At 36.6% G+C, this 15,960-nt stretch overlaps 1 protein-coding gene across 3 annotated transcripts in view; it reads right to left on the bottom strand.

Annotated features, from left to right (window-relative positions):
- Positions 1-2,268: 2,268 nt before the first annotated feature.
- CUL3 (cullin 3) overlaps positions 2,269-15,960 on the bottom strand; it is a 98,198-nt gene continuing 84,506 nt past the window's right edge. For all 3 annotated transcript variants that reach the window (XM_040982810.1, XM_040982811.1, XM_040982812.1), the window contains 6 exons: positions 15,386-15,510; positions 15,017-15,113; positions 14,134-14,268; positions 11,344-11,530; positions 8,380-8,525; positions 2,269-4,551 (listed from right to left, as the gene is read on the bottom strand). In XM_040982810.1, the coding sequence (XP_040838744.1) occupies positions 4,420-4,551; positions 8,380-8,525; positions 11,344-11,530; positions 14,134-14,268; positions 15,017-15,113; positions 15,386-15,510 (822 nt within the window). In that variant the 3' untranslated portion in view covers positions 2,269-4,419. The remainder of the gene's footprint in view (positions 4,552-8,379; positions 8,526-11,343; positions 11,531-14,133; positions 14,269-15,016; positions 15,114-15,385; positions 15,511-15,960) is intronic.

Raw genomic sequence — 15,960 nt, forward strand, 5'->3', positions numbered from 1 at the left:
TATTAAACAAGAAATCTGAAAAAACAAACTCAATCCAAAAAACAAATCCTACTGTGTTACACCACTAGGCAATTTCATGTATATTTAAGTTACTTTCGTACGGCTTAAAGTCAACTTAAGCCTTAACCCTGAGAATCAATGTACTTTAACGATGTTTGTAAGTTTGTTATTTCTAAAATGACTCATGGGTGTTGACATCTTAGTTGATCATGCTGTCCTGAGCACCAGCATCACGATTCATCTCTGTTAATACCTAAATTCACTAATTCTCACATGGCTTTCCCCTTTTGGACTACACCACTGATTCATAACAGAAAAACTGTGTAATGTGTAACAAGGAAAACCCTTTAAAGTTGTCAATCTTCCTTTCTCCTTTTGTGAGGGCACGTTTTCTGTAAGAATGGACCTACCCTCTTTCCTTCACTCTGTAAATCAACCTTTTAAATGAAAACAAAAAAATTTTTTTTTTGCTGTTTAAACCTTTTCTTTTTAAAAGGTTTATTATTTATTTTTATTGCAAAGTCAGATATACAGAGAGGAAAGACACAGAAAAAGATCTTTCATTTGATGATTCATTCGCAAATGGCTGCAATGGCCAGAGCTGAGCTGATCCAAAGCCAGGAGCCTGGAGCTTCTTCTGGGTCTCCCACGTGAGTGCAGGGTCCCAAGGTTTTGGGCTGTTCTCGACTGTTTCCCCAAGCCACAAGCAGGTAGCTGGGTGGGAAGTGCGGCCACTAGGACTAGAACCAATGCCCAGATGGATCCCGGCGTGTTTAAATCAGACTTTAGCCACTAGGCTATTGTGCCCAGGTCCAATGAAAACAAATTTTAAACAAGGGGTGGGGGCCTCTATCCAGCGTAACAGCCACTACAATTGCTCTTCCCTTCCTGCCAAAAGCTGGCAGCAGCTATTATACAGCCACACGAATAAAGTCCTCACCGAGATGCTCACGCATCACCCTGTCCTACACTTCATTTAAGTGAACAGGCCTGTCAGTTTGCAACACAGGAATCGTAGCTTAGGAATCCGAAGCCAGACTCAACATACATGCCAACTCCTTGCCCTGAAGCTTCTAACAACAACCTTGGACAACACTGGGCTAGTGGTTTTTCCTTTCATAGAGCCAAACTTACGCAACCATCTGCGTACAGGCAAAGCATTCAGAAAGGCATATAACAAATGATATGCATCTCACTATAGCTTAACGTTTCTAATTATTTCTGTTTTGAGGACTGGAAGTGACCTGTTGTTCACTACCCTGAAATGTTTTAACATTTCAATCAATAGGATTCAAAGTTATTATGTTCTAACAGCAAAATGAGTGATGGAAAAATGATACATAATAGCTTTTCTTCCTTTTAAGAACAGTATATATAATTTATGAAAAATTAGGTTACAAAAATTAAGACATAAATTACAGTAGATTGGCAAAGTAAAATTCTGCAATACTAGTTATCCAAAGTAATTGATTCTCAAAGACTGTAAATAGAAAGTATGATCTGCATTTAACATACTAAAATTATTTTCCAAACTGAGAACATAAATACTATTTAGAAGCCTGAGATGGTGGGTAGACACTAGAAACATACGCATAATTTAAAATCACTGGTTTCCACACAAGTCTTTGTTGGTATTCAACATTCTGTGCTAACAAAACATCAACAGAACTTCACTTTGACGAGGATTCAGAGGCAGCCTAGCAGTATGGTAGTGGCCTGGAAGAGATCCATGTTTATGCCTACAAAACTAGAGCAGACTCTAGCCCATCCTTTGGAGGCATGCATCCCTTCCCCCACTCCCTTTTGAATTCACTGACATGAAGAATCCTCACAGTCACAACCACTTTTTATTATGTGAGGCTGTGTGTTCCCTAGTCACAATGAATTTTCAATCTTCACATAACACAACAATTTTAAATAAACACTGTCCTGGCTTTGAAAATGGTTAACAGATACAATTTGACAATTTCTGAACAGAGATCACATCAGTTTTGCAGTTGGATAACTATGCATTGAACCCTTGTTAAAATTCTCCCAAAATTCATTCACACTGACAGTACTTAATGAATGGTTAGGAGGTATCATTCTTCTATATTAAAATACTAAAAATTGAAAGTACCATCAATGATCCCTAAGAAAGTAAGGTCAAAGCTGTTTCCTGTTACAAGTTTGGGAGCTAAAATAATAAACTAAAACAGAGTTGTTGTCATGGCCTAATTGTTCCAAATTTCAACATAGCAGACACCAGCATTTCCCAACCACTCAAACTGCAATTCAGAAAACTATCTTCATGCATTTGTAAGCATTTAGAATTATAAACACCATCAGACCTGTGTTACAAAACTAACAAGTCTTGCTTCTTAATTCTGGATTTGATCTACACAGCCACAACTGAAACCAGGAAAAAGTTAACTTTATAAACTTTAAAGCATTACACAAGTAAATCCTTGTTTAATGTTTCCTTCAGGATATTTCAAGTTACTTGTTTTTATATCTTTCCTATTTAGTAATTTGGTACAATCTCAGCTGTCACTATGTTTTCAAGCTGTTAAAACACAATTTAATTTGGAACTAAGAGCAGTACAAGGAACTCTCAAGCCTGAAATACAATACTTTCCTACAGATAAACATCTTACCATCAGAGGAAATTTCAATTACGTCAAATTCAGAAAGTGAAATAAACCCTTCACGTTTTCCATGTCGCAGTGACTGACATTGCATGGTGAAGTGTCCTGAGTTTATGACAGTTCTCACCGGCCTCTTCATTGCATGATATAAAAGTGGAAAATGTAGAGATCAAGAGCATAATTCTACAATACAGAGAAAAAACTTAATGCAATGGAAGTATATTTGTGAATATAAAAGTATAATCCAAGACGCAAGGGGAAAAATATTTATGTGGAGTTTTTAATCCATATTAGAATTCAGTTGTTGTAACTTGACCATAAGTTTAAACAGAAATCATCTTCCGAGACATACACTCTAATAAATGTACGAAACAGCATCGAAAGTCAATGAAGGGCCAGTTACTTGAAATTATCAGCAACATTTCATTTTTCTATCCAACAGAAATCTATAGTGGTATGCCCCAATTACATCAGATACACTATCTTATGAAAACAAATTAAACAAAATTAAATAAAACCAAAGATAAAAATACTCTGAAGTTAAAATAAACTATAATCGTTGGCAGATCAATCAGGTAAACATTGGTGGAAGCTGGAAGCACAGGATAACTGACAGCACTCTTCGGCATTGAGCCATCTCTGAAAACATGAAACGATGACTCTTTGGAGGATAAGAGCTAAACATCCAAGAGTCATCAGGTTTGATAAATATTGCTTAATCACTTTCCAAAACACAGCTGCAAGAATTGAAGTTTCTTTTTTTAACTATCAAGGTAATCATATTTATTGCATTTTTAAACAAAAATTGATAGTGTACCACAGTTTCACAAAATATATATTTAGGGAGGAGGGAACCTAAAATATTTATTAACAAAGTACAGACTATATGTGCTTTTCAAAGGGGGCTGAATTAAACATAACCAGCTGCCAACTTTGTGCTCTGACATACTTGAATTAGTGGGTATGTGTATACTAAATTCATTTATTTTTGTCTACAATAAATGAAATAAAAACATCACCCTATACAATCCACTATCAGCAGTGAGTACAACAGCAAAAAGTATTGTACAATTTATACATACTAAAATATTTTCTTTCTCTAGAAATAAGTCAGAACAAAACCTAATCATTTTAAGACTTAATTTGGGAAGTCTCAAATTACAATAGGAAAAACCAACTCAGGGTATATTCAGCCCAAAACAAAAGTTCCCGGTCATAAGGCTATAAGATTAGTAAGTGCAAGTGGTAAGATAAAGCATGCTTAAATTGTATGCCTGGGTCTTTGTATATTTATCAAACTTTTAAATTAAGAGCTAGCTAAAGAAATGTCTTAAGCAGAGCAAGAGAATTGGGAATTCTGCATTTCTTTTGCTGTTTCTGTTACCCAACTTACACTATGCGCAAAGTGCTAAGCAACACTACAGAAACACATTTACATCAACACTGAAGACCTGGGGAAATGAAATTCAACAATTTTATTTTAATGAGCTGTATTCTAAATTTTGTTTTATTTTTTCCTGTTTTCATACAGTATTGAAAACAAAACGCGGCACATTCACATTTTCCCGAGGAACTGTAAAGATGATCTCTACAGGGATAACGTTGTAAAGCCTGAAGCTCAATCAACTGATGTTGAAACTCTCCAAGGGAGTAAAGGCTTGATCTGAATGGTCTAGAACATGTACTGCAATTTAATAGAAGAGATGGTCGTCTTAACAGTAATGATTTAAAAGAACTTCCCAGTCCATGCGAAGAGTACAGTTCAAGAGTAAATCAAATATCTGGACGCATTTTATGCTACATATGTGTATACTTTGCGATCCTCAGGTGTTCGTGCCAAATATTCTCTTTCAATTAGTCCTTCAATACGTTTCTTAATAACAACTGGGCTTGGTAAGAATCGAGCCTTCAACTGTTGAGTTACCTAAAAAGCAATAATAAATATATATATATATATATATAAAACATTTCTACCGGAAAAATTTCTTCATGTTTCCATATACACACAAATCCTTAACTTTAACCAGAACTATTCTATCACTTTAAGATTCAGATATTAACTTCCAAAGTTAAAAATATAGAAAATTTTAGGCCTGGCACTGTAGCCTAGCAGCTAAAGCCTTGCATGTGCCAAGATCCCATATGGGCACTGATTTGTATCCCAGAGGCCTCACTTCCCATCTAGCTCCCTGCTTGTGGCCTGGGAAAGCATCAAGGACGGCCCAAAACCTTGGGACCCTGCACCCGCATGGGACATCCAGAAGAAGCTCTGACTCCTGGCTTTGGATTGGCATAGCTCTGGCCATAGCTGCCACTTGGGAAGTGAACGATCTGATGGAAGATCTTCCTCCTTCCTCTGTCTCTCCCTCTCTCTGTGTATCTGAATTTCCAATAAAATCAAAATAAATCTTGGGCCCGGCAGCATGGCCTAGCAGCTAAAGTCCTTGCCTTGAACGCCCCAGGATCCCATATGGGCACTGGTTCCAATCCTGGCAACCCCACTTCCCATCCAGCTCTCTGCTTGTGGCCTGGGAAAGCAGTTGAGAATGGCCCAGAGCTTTGGGACCCTGCACCCGCGTGGGAGACCCAGAAGAAGTTCCTGGGTCCTGGCTTTGGACTGGCATAGCATCGGCTGTTGCGCTCACTTGGGGAGTGAATCATCGGATGGAAGATCTTCCTCTCTGTCTCTCCTCCCTCTCTGTATATGTGACTTTCCAATAAATAAATAAATGTTTAAAAAAAATCAAAATAAATCTTAAAAAAAGAGAAAATTTTAAAAGGTTTTATTTAGAATATACTTCATGTCAAAATGCATTCTGTCATGTATGTGAACAGAGTGGATCGGAAGGAATGAACTGATATGAGCATTCTAGTTAAATTACCCTACAACTTGCCATTTTGGCACTGTTCTCAGAACTGGGTACCATAATGTGTTTAGGATCACCACCCTTGACTAGGATTACTTGGCTTCAGATTTCAGCTCTGTACCACTCACTAGCCTTGGGAAACTCTTCAACATGAGTTAACAAATGCAATCTTTCAATAATGCCCTCTCACAGCACGCAATTATGCTATTACTCATTTCTGCAACTGCTGTCAGAATCCGCAGTATCATGTTATTGGTTAAAAAAAATAAACACACACACCTATGGCAGCAGCCAGAGCCTATACACTACTTGTTAGTTATTCTATATGTGGGTGTGTGTGTCCCACACACACAAACACACACAGGCACAAGTGCCACAAAGTAGGATGCCTTTTTATAGAACAAGCAGCAAAGAAAGCTACAGTGAATCCTAACCCTCTGACTTCAGTCTGTGTTCTTTCCATTAACCTAACCTCTTGCAAACCACCCATTGGCCTGTTGCAACTTTTCTTTGACTTTTAATCAGTTCATTTCCCAAAGCCCAAGGATTTAATAATTCTATGAAATCCGGAACTTCAGCAGTTCATTTAAAAACTAAAATGTACCACCCTAATATCAACAAGCTTGCTATCAACTCTTCTGAGATCTTCATTCTTTTTCTTTCTGGCATGTGGTGTTTTCTTCTGACCTAACCTCCTTCTCTATGGGGCCTGAACTGCATTCACAATCATTCCTTCAACTTGGATCCCTGCGGTCTTATTCCATAATCGCCCTGAGATCAAATTTATCTTCTATATTTATCACCTCATTTAGGTTTTCTTACTGTGCAAAAGTGTGGTTTTTAAATCATTTGTGTAGAACAGGCACGAAGTAAACCGCAATCATGATACACACAACCTCGCGCCTGTTTGTAAAATGTCACTGACACATGGCCACTTCATGTGTATGTCATGCTATAAGTGCCCATTTACAAAAAAATTGTCAACTTCTCATCAAGAATGACAACACAAATTTATTGTACTAAAGTCCACCAAATTCTTGAGTACTATTCATTTACATACTATTTCAAATTTCTGACAAGCTCCTTAAACTCTTCAATCTAAGCCCTTTATCATATACTACCTTATCTAATATTTTATGCAGGGAAAGGGACATGTGAATGTGAAATTCTTTGAATTCCCAAACTATGCATAATTTTGTCAATCCATCATTTGTGTACATCCATGTATCCTGTCCTGAGCTCTCAGAAAAAGGTATATTTACTAATAGTATGTTAACATGTCTAGTTACCTTGGTCCTCCTTACAAAACTCATCTTTATTTTCTAGGCTTCGGTACTATTCCCTCATCTTATTTTTCCTCCTTTTGTTTTCAAGAATTCCTTAGAGTAAAAACATGGCCTGGTGCAATAGCTCCACGGCTAAATTCTCACCTTGCAAGTGTGCCAGGAACCTGTATGGGTGCCAGTTTGTGTTCTGGCAGTTCCACTTCCCTTTCAGCTCCCTGCTGGTAGCCTGAGAAAGCAGACAAAAGCCTTGGCACCCTGCACCCACAAGGAGACTTGGAGGAAGCACCTGGCTTCAGCCATTGCAGCCACTTATGGAGTGAACTAGCAGATAGAACATCTTTCTGCTTCTCCCTCTCTCTGAAATCTGCTTTCCCAATCAAAATAAACAATCCCTCCAAATCGTTCAAATGAAATGCTTAATATCTTCCCACTAGGGGGGTAGGGGAGGAGAAGGAAAAAAAGAACCTAGAACCCCTCAACTCATTACAGTATGGTACAATATTTCAGTATTTCAAGACAAGCCATTTGGTGGTTTTCCTCATCTGCTTTCAGAGCTCTCCCATGGTTACCCAGTTTTACAGTCCAAGTGAAACTAGCTGGGAAAGCTAACCAGTTATCCAACTGTCATTACATGCTAAGTGTTAACGCATCTTGGTCTTTTCATTTTTAAAACTACTGCCCACTCACCCACTTTATATAATTCTCCTCCTTGGCAAAGTGATGTTGTCTTACTGTATTTTGCTTCCTTCTGCATCAGTTTTCAACTAAGAACATACTTCAGAATTACTGGCAATGTTTGTTAAAACCAGAATGCTGGACTATATCTGCAAAGATGCCTAGGTGGAGCATGGGTATCTGGCTCTAATAAGTTCCCAAGTGATGCTCATGTAACTGATCCAGGAAGCACATTTTGAAAACAAGGCTTGAAAGGCCTTCCCTCTCTGACAGCTGCGATTCTTGCTGCTTTGTAAATCATGTTGAACGGGCCTATCATGCAGGTTCCTTTTCTTTCTCTTCATGCTAGCCCTGAACAGTTTAACCCAAGCACATGGCTCTAACTTCATCCCCATATACTGAAATCCCATTCAACTTGTAGCCCTCAATTACTTCAGACTTCTAACTGGCCTGATGGATTCCAGCTCTAGATATTCTAAAATAAAATAATGTTAACTTCTACAAAATGTTATCAGCCAATATATTAATTACAGCAGTATACTATCCTTTCCCAATGAAGACCAACATCCACCCAGTCACTCAAGCTGGAAACTTTAGGAGGGTCTTCTTAGGCTCCTAATTCAGAAAACTAAAACTCAATAAATGGTAAAGCTAAATATTTTAGAAGTAGTAGTTGTTAAGTAGAAGTAAACTTTATTCTTGATATAAAATAACCTTTTTGTTTTCACTACAAAGCATTATTAGTTCTAAAAGTATATCCATGTTTGATGTAGAGGTTTGTATTTAATTATTAAATGATATGCTTTTTATGTGAGAAGTTGAGATTAGTCTTTCAATCTCAACTTTAAAAATCAGCTGCAAATGGTATTTTTCTTGGCGTAGGTTAATAATCTGTTTATCACCCTGATCTTGACATGGCCTCACCTCTGCTACTAAAACGTTGTGCTGCATCTTCTTCCTAGACTTCATTATCCGCACTATAGCAGCTTCTATCTCGTGCTTTCTGTCATCGTCTACCTTCTGCCTTGTTTCTTTCCTTTCTGGATCAGATTCGCCTTGTTTGGCAGCAACTAAAATAGAAATAAAGGCATTTATGATAATCACAATGAAAACATTTGGTTGACAAGCAATTTAGTATTATACAAAAAATGAATTTCAAGTTCTGAATATATACATACACATATTAATTCAAACAGTAAAGTTTAAAAATTTTTTTAATCAGAAATTAAATTCTATAGCAATAAAATAAGCCTTCTTTCTGTAAAATGTAACAATTCTTTTCATGGAAGAAAACTGGTAGCTGGATTTCTTTAATAGTAAAATTAACAGTGAACAGTTTTTGTTATTTGATTCCCACAGGTCAACTAATATTGTACCACCTCAGCTCCCAATCAGACAGGTGAGTACCTGCTGCTAATCAAATTAAAGAAGTTGCAACCTCTTCAGCATTATTGCGGAAAGAATACATAATGCCAAGATTCTGCTGGCTAAAGAATTAAAAAGTCCCCCCTAGAACATCAGCTGCTGGAAATTCCCAGCCAATTCATTTGTTCTTACCAAAATTTCCTATGATTCTATCATCTAACAAGTTCTTGTGATGTAGTTCTTTATGTCACTATCTCATTATCACAAAGTCATTCATGCTTTGTAGCATCTTACTTTCCTCCCCAACAGACTTTTAAAAAGTTCTTCTTTCTTATAACTTTCCTCTAACTGAAGTAGCAAAGAAAACTGACAGCTGATTTTTGATGCCTTGGTTCATTAAAAGGAAATGGATGTAGAGGCAGATATTGGGTAACCACACAAGAAGCAATGGGACACTGCTAAGGCAAGAGAACAGACCACACTGCAGAGCGGCATTCTGGATACACATCCATTTGGCTATTTCTAATCAATCAGAATCTCTCAACTAAAACCACTGCTTTCAGTGTCATTTCGCAGTGTAATTACTAGTATCACAGAAAAAAAAAAGATGAAAATACTCTTTGCAGAAACAATAATTTTCCCTCAAAAAAGTCATGTCATAACACCAATTTAGGCTATGTGCAAGTAAAAACATTAAATGAAATATATAATGTGGAAGCCACCACAGAATCCTAGAGTCAAACACAAGCTACAAAAGCAATCTCTGAGACAACTGAAGACATAGAAATACGACACACAGACTATATGTATTAGACAATAACAGAGTCTAAGCATCTGCTGAAATGTGGATGCTTGCAAATCAATCTCAAACGCTATAACAAATATACAAAGAAAAGGAGGAAAGAAAATATATATGGCAAAATTTTAATGGCTCGTATTGTGAAAAAGGGAATTCAAAGATGTTTATTTTGCTGCAAGGAAAAACAAATTCACACATGAATGATCTTCAAAAAGTTTACAGAAAATGTGGTCACAATATTTGATGTCAAAGAGAAAATACTCACTAAATCAAATATGACACGGAGCCAAAATCATCTAAAAACCATCCTCAAATAAAAAGTACTTCCTTGAAGAATTTAATCAGTGGAACTGGAATTGAGATCTAGCAAAACTATCATAGAAAACTGTGTTTTTATTTTAATCACACCTAAATGCTATAAACAAAACAAAAAACTAAAACTCCATAGATCTTTTTTTTGCAACAGGGATTGCAAAGGTACTTATCCATGGTAAAGCAGGCTGAATTTAGGTAACCCATATATATGTTTGTGTGTGTACATCCTGAAGTGCTTCCATTTTCCACGAAACCCAGGATACAAATGAGCACTAAAAATTACAAATCCAAAAACTGTATCTGCCCAAAATGACAAGCTCATATACTAGGCACTACATGGAAAAAAATCATTTTCCATTTTGAAAGTATTTCTATGCACAAAGCTATGGGTCAACCTGGGCTGTGAGATCACAATGATTCAGTTTGCAGTTCCAGACAAAGGGATCAGGCTTGAGCAGACAGTACTGTGGCTTACAGAGCACATGCACCCGGCTACACTCCACCAAAACATCCCAAAAGGTCAAGCAGCAAAACCAATACAGTATGCATAAGAACTATATATTTTTAACATTAATTTTTTAAAGACATCTTTCACTAATATACAAAGTAAATGTAAATTTGTACTTTTTAAATTAGAAAAACTATAGTAAGTTTAAGAAATGATTTTCTAATTTACTTTAATATGGTTTTACTATACAGATACATTAGCTGTACTGGGTAAATTACTGCTAAGACGCTTCCTGAGATAGTAACTTTGCCAGCAGGCAATAATGTACATTATTTTCAACTATCACCAAGAGCAGAGTATCTTTTTCCTCTTAAATACACAGAAAACACATACCTAACATGTTAGAATTATAGTCAATGATTTTATTATAAACTTAGAAGTCTATATATACTAATAACCATTCAATATGGTAACATTTCTATATTTAGAATTCAGATACCACATGCTTTAAGATTTTTAATCTTCCATACTTAATCAAGACACCAACAGCTATATTTAAAAACCAAATTTTATGTAACTCAAGAAAAATTTGTGAGCTTTAAAAACACACTTCCAATGACTAAAAAAAGTATTAACATTTGTAACATTTCATCTGCTGAGAAACAAGAAAAATATCTTGTTCATTCTATGAAATAATTCTCATAATATTATTGTACTTCGTTTCAATCACATTTTGATACACACATTTGTCAACAAGAGTTGCTTTCATTCTTATACCAAAGAATCTCACACAGCACTAGAAAAGCATTATTATTACTACTTTTTGTTTAACAGAAAACAACAGATCAGAATGTTTATCAGAAAGAAAGGAAAAAAATTAACCAACACACACACACACACACACACACACACACACACACACACACATCTTTTTAAAGAGGGCACAGACAATTCCAGATACCTGTTTGAATCTTGACTCTGTGTAGTTTGGAGGTGAACTGATCGTTGACTGTAAAAATGTGACCATTCTCTATCTCCTTTGACTTGGGCTCTTTGGTGAGAACCCGCTGTGTTGGTTTACCACAGGCGAGGGACTGGAGGGCTCTGACAAGCTCTCTTTCAGGGATATCTGTCTCTTGTTGAATTTCCTGAAATTTCACAAGATTGACAATAATTAGACTCACTGGAGGATTTCTGTAAAAAGAGTTGGTTAATAAAATAGTAGAGTGCAGCCTAACACAATAAAACTACAACTAAACCCATGTACTTTTCACAATGGCTGGACTGGAAGGGTGAGCAGACTACAAACTTCGGGGCCATGAGCATGGCTTCTTTATACGTCATGCTCAGCCTTTTGGTTCCCAACTTAGCTTAGATTTTAAACAATAGAGAAATTTTATATGTAATTTTGTTTTTCACCTACTAACAAGCTGTTTGGGCAAGGCAAAGTAAACTTTAACCACTAAAACCTCTAGCAATTCTAATAATTTTTTTTTAAATGAATTTGTACTTTTGCTTACCCTATGTTTTTTGCTAATTTTTTTAAAGATTGATTTATTTTTCTTGCACAGTCAGATACACAGAGAGGAGAGACAGAAGAAGACCTTCCGTCCGATGATTCACTTCCCAAGTGACGGCAACAGCCAGTGCTGCACCGATCCAAAGTCAAAAGCCCTGAACTTCCTCCGGGCCTCCCACGCAGGAACAGGAACCCAAGGCCTTGGGCTCTCCTCGACTGCTTTCCCAGGCAGTAAGCAGGGAGCTGGATGGGAAGTGGGGCTGCTGGGATTAGAACTGGCGCCCATATGGGATACAGAAGTGTTCAAGGTGAGGGCTTTAGCTGCTAGGCCATGGTGCCGGGCCCTGTTTTTTGCTATTTTTAATGGACTGTGAAAGTCAAGTCTAGCATTAATCAAATGGCCTATCTTGCTTACATACTGTCTGAGAGCAGCAGATTACACATACTGTAAAAAAAAAACTTGCTAGAGACAATTTGGTTTCATCTGTTTGAAAATACAATGTTCCAGTAAGTTATTCAATTATTGGGATTCAAATCACACTCAACTTGAAAACGTAATTAACAATGAACACGAAGGCCAGACAAAGGAAACGATCCTATTATTAAGAAAATGTAAAATTGGCCTAAGGGTAGACAAGAAACTGAGGAATGAGATCAGACACTGCAGAAACAGATCAACTTCTTTAGAGCAATTTATTTATTTCTTTTAATAAAGGTATTGCAACGAGGAAAAAAAGTTTTCTACAAAAAATGAGAGAAAATTAAATAATTGTGTGGAAGAATAATTCTTAATCCTTAATACAAATCATACAAATAATTAATTTAGAAATGATCGTGGACTTATATGTCAAACTAAAATTATAATCCACGTAAAAGAAAAACTTTTGGGATAGGCAATAACTTTCTAACCCTCAAAAGCATAAGCTATAAAAGAAAGTGATCCACTGTATTGTCAGTATTAACCATGTTCTTCACAGACACCATTAAGAACAATGGCAAACTGAAAAGTCACAGTACACATAACTAAAAATTATTTAGAACCAGAATTTATAAAGCATGTTTACAAGTTAGTAAGAAAACAATGCCATAAATATAAGTAGATACTTTACCAAATGCAATATTTATATGGTATACGCACACCAAAGAGGTTTAACATCATTCACCCACAGTTAAGACACAACTGAACACACACCCACCAAAACGACTAGTTATAAACATTGTGGAGGTCATGGAGCAACTGAACTTCTTTTCCACTGACAGTAGGAATGTAAAATGTTACACCTGCTTTGGGCCCCAGTCTGGCAGCTTTTAAACATAGCTCTATTAATAATCCTAAATGTTTAACAACTAAGCTGCCTATCAACAGATGAATTCACAAAGAAAATGAAACTATTCATATAACAAAAGATCACTCAGAAGTAAAAAAGGATGGACTACTAATCCCTCACATGCAGCCACGGGAATGAACCTCAAATTACACAACTGATGAACACAGAAACACACGCTGTATGATCTCAACTTAGAGGAGCTTTTGGAAAGGCAAACACCGACAGTGATATAAACCAGATCACTGGCTGCCTAGGGAGGCAGCAAGGAATTAACTGCAAAATGGTACCAAGAAACTTTGTTTTTTTCAGAGATATTACTTACTAGAAAGGCATAATGGCAAAGAGAAAGGAGAAACACAGGAACAAAGAGGTCACCCATCTATTGATTGCTGCCCCAGGTGGCTTTGAAGTCCAGGGCTGAACTCCATCCCACAATGCCCCAAGGGAACTAAGCGCTCCAGTTTAGGCCGTCATGCACCCACTGCTGCAGCAGAGCAGAGCAGGCAGGTCTAGAACTGGCCCTCTAGTGTCACGGGCAGCAGCTTCATCTACTGCACCACAGCACTGTCTGTAAGATTTACTTATTTCTTTGACAGGTAGAAGGAAGAGGACAGAAGAGAAGGAAGACAAAGAATGGGGGTAATGTTTCTGATTGTGACGCATGCAGGTTTAAGCCACATTAAACCATGTGTTTTTGTGCAGTATGTTTTACTACATGAAATAAAACATAGTAAAATAAAAAACGTTTTAGAAAAATGCAACAAAATGAAACAACTCAATAAATGTGATCCAATCAAATATAAATTTATAGATATTCAGGGAGATCATTTGGAAGTTACCCAAATGAGACTCAGATAGTGAGCGAAAGAAAATTGCTTACAATGTGCACAATCACAATCCATACCTCAAATGTATATTTTTCTCTATTATTAAAAAGCATTAATATGGTCATCTGGAAAGTGGAAACTTGCAAAATGTGCTTCCGTGTATTAGAGCCAGTTACTTGAGCACCTCCAACACCAACTTCAGATCCATCTTCCTGTTTATTTAAAAAATTAAAAACACAAGTAAGACACAACTGTTCCCTGGTAATTTTAATAGTATGTTTCGGGAAAGTCCTGCCATTTCTATCCCTTCTCAACAATACTACTTAACATATTCTTGTATCGAAAGAAAAACCCATTAAAAGTATTTCATGTGTATATATACATAAGCATACAAATATAAAGTCCTCACTAAGGACTATCCTTTCCCCCTGCATTGTGAAAACTGTAATGTTTGTGAGAAAATAATTAATTACCAATTCCCTATATCTTAAATTTGAAATTATTTTAACAGTACTCACAAATGATAATGATGAACTTAGAACACACCAAGTACTTTAATATCACCAAAGCAGGACTAAGCTTTTAATGACAGAACATTTGCATATGTCACAAATCTCAAGTGTTAACTTTCCTGGTTTGCCTTTATCACAACTAAGTATTGTACATTTTCAACTCAACCTACACTCTACTGTTTTCTGCAGTATCGTCTTAGGTTCCATTTGACAGATAAAACGCATAATCATACTAGTATTTTTCCTTAAAGACTACTGACGTGGTCTTTCCACTTTCAAATGAAGCTACTGAGGGAAAAAAGAAATATAGCAAGCCAATATTTTAATATTTTTACTATTTGATTGGTAGTAAACAGTAAATAAAGATGTATCAAATTTGGCAGAAATCATAATCAGCTCTAAGGAGTATTTTTCAGTAATTTAGAACACTCACACCATCACCAGTTACCTTTTTAACTGGCCCATAAAAAGTAGCATTGAGATCTGCAGAACCCATATGATGCTGGAGTGTGAGTTGACGGCCGCTGTGTTTAGCTAGGTAGAACCTTCAGTAAACACAGAAAATTTGTATTTATAATCATATAATTTATGCATATGATATTACAATTACAGGACAACTCAAACATATTTAAAGATAATCTTCATAATTAAAGGAAACCTGAGGAGTTGAGTTAAATTTCAACTTCTGACAGAAGAGGAAAGAGAAAAATAAGGAGGTTGACACTTCACCAACTTTGCTAGGTATTAAAAGATAAAAGAAGCACACTTACACTGGACAATGATTTATACTCAAAACACAAATATGACTTGAGTTTACCTTCGGAATATCTCAAAAGCATGTCTTGGTGCTGGTGGGATGTTGCACTTTGGTGTGGCTGACTGAGTGGGCCAATACCCTGTTGTAAGCACCCGGACTGTGAGGTCAACACCGCCTAAGGACACCTGTACAAATCAGAAAGAGTATCCCCCAAATTAACCAGGTTCTGTAACCCACTCCATGCAGATACAGTGTTCAGATTTCTCAATGTATCTGTGCCAAAACGTAGGTCCCACATGGAGCACGAGCACATAGCAGACACTCGCAGAGGTTAGGTCTACCTATTTGTCTAGGACACTAGACAAGCCAGAGTTCTCAGACGTAAACAACAAATGAAAGACTGGATGCCATAAGCTTTCCTTTTTTTTTTCTAAGATAAAATGGCAGAGGGTTATCTTAATATCAATTTAAAGAAAACTGTAGGATAATGTCACCCATCTTAAAGTGTTTTTTATCGTATGAACAGATAAACGACAAGTTTCTAATATCTCACAGCAGCTGCAATGACAATGATTGAAGCTTTATGGTTCAAATGTGGCTGATGTTCTAATATCTGCATAGCACACCACAGATCC

The sequence above is a fragment of the Ochotona curzoniae genome, unplaced genomic scaffold (assembly GCF_017591425.1).
Source record: "Ochotona curzoniae isolate NIBS_2020 unplaced genomic scaffold, NIBS_Ocur_1.0 contig_3643, whole genome shotgun sequence".
Classification (NCBI taxonomy): Eukaryota; Metazoa; Chordata; class Mammalia; order Lagomorpha; family Ochotonidae; genus Ochotona; species Ochotona curzoniae.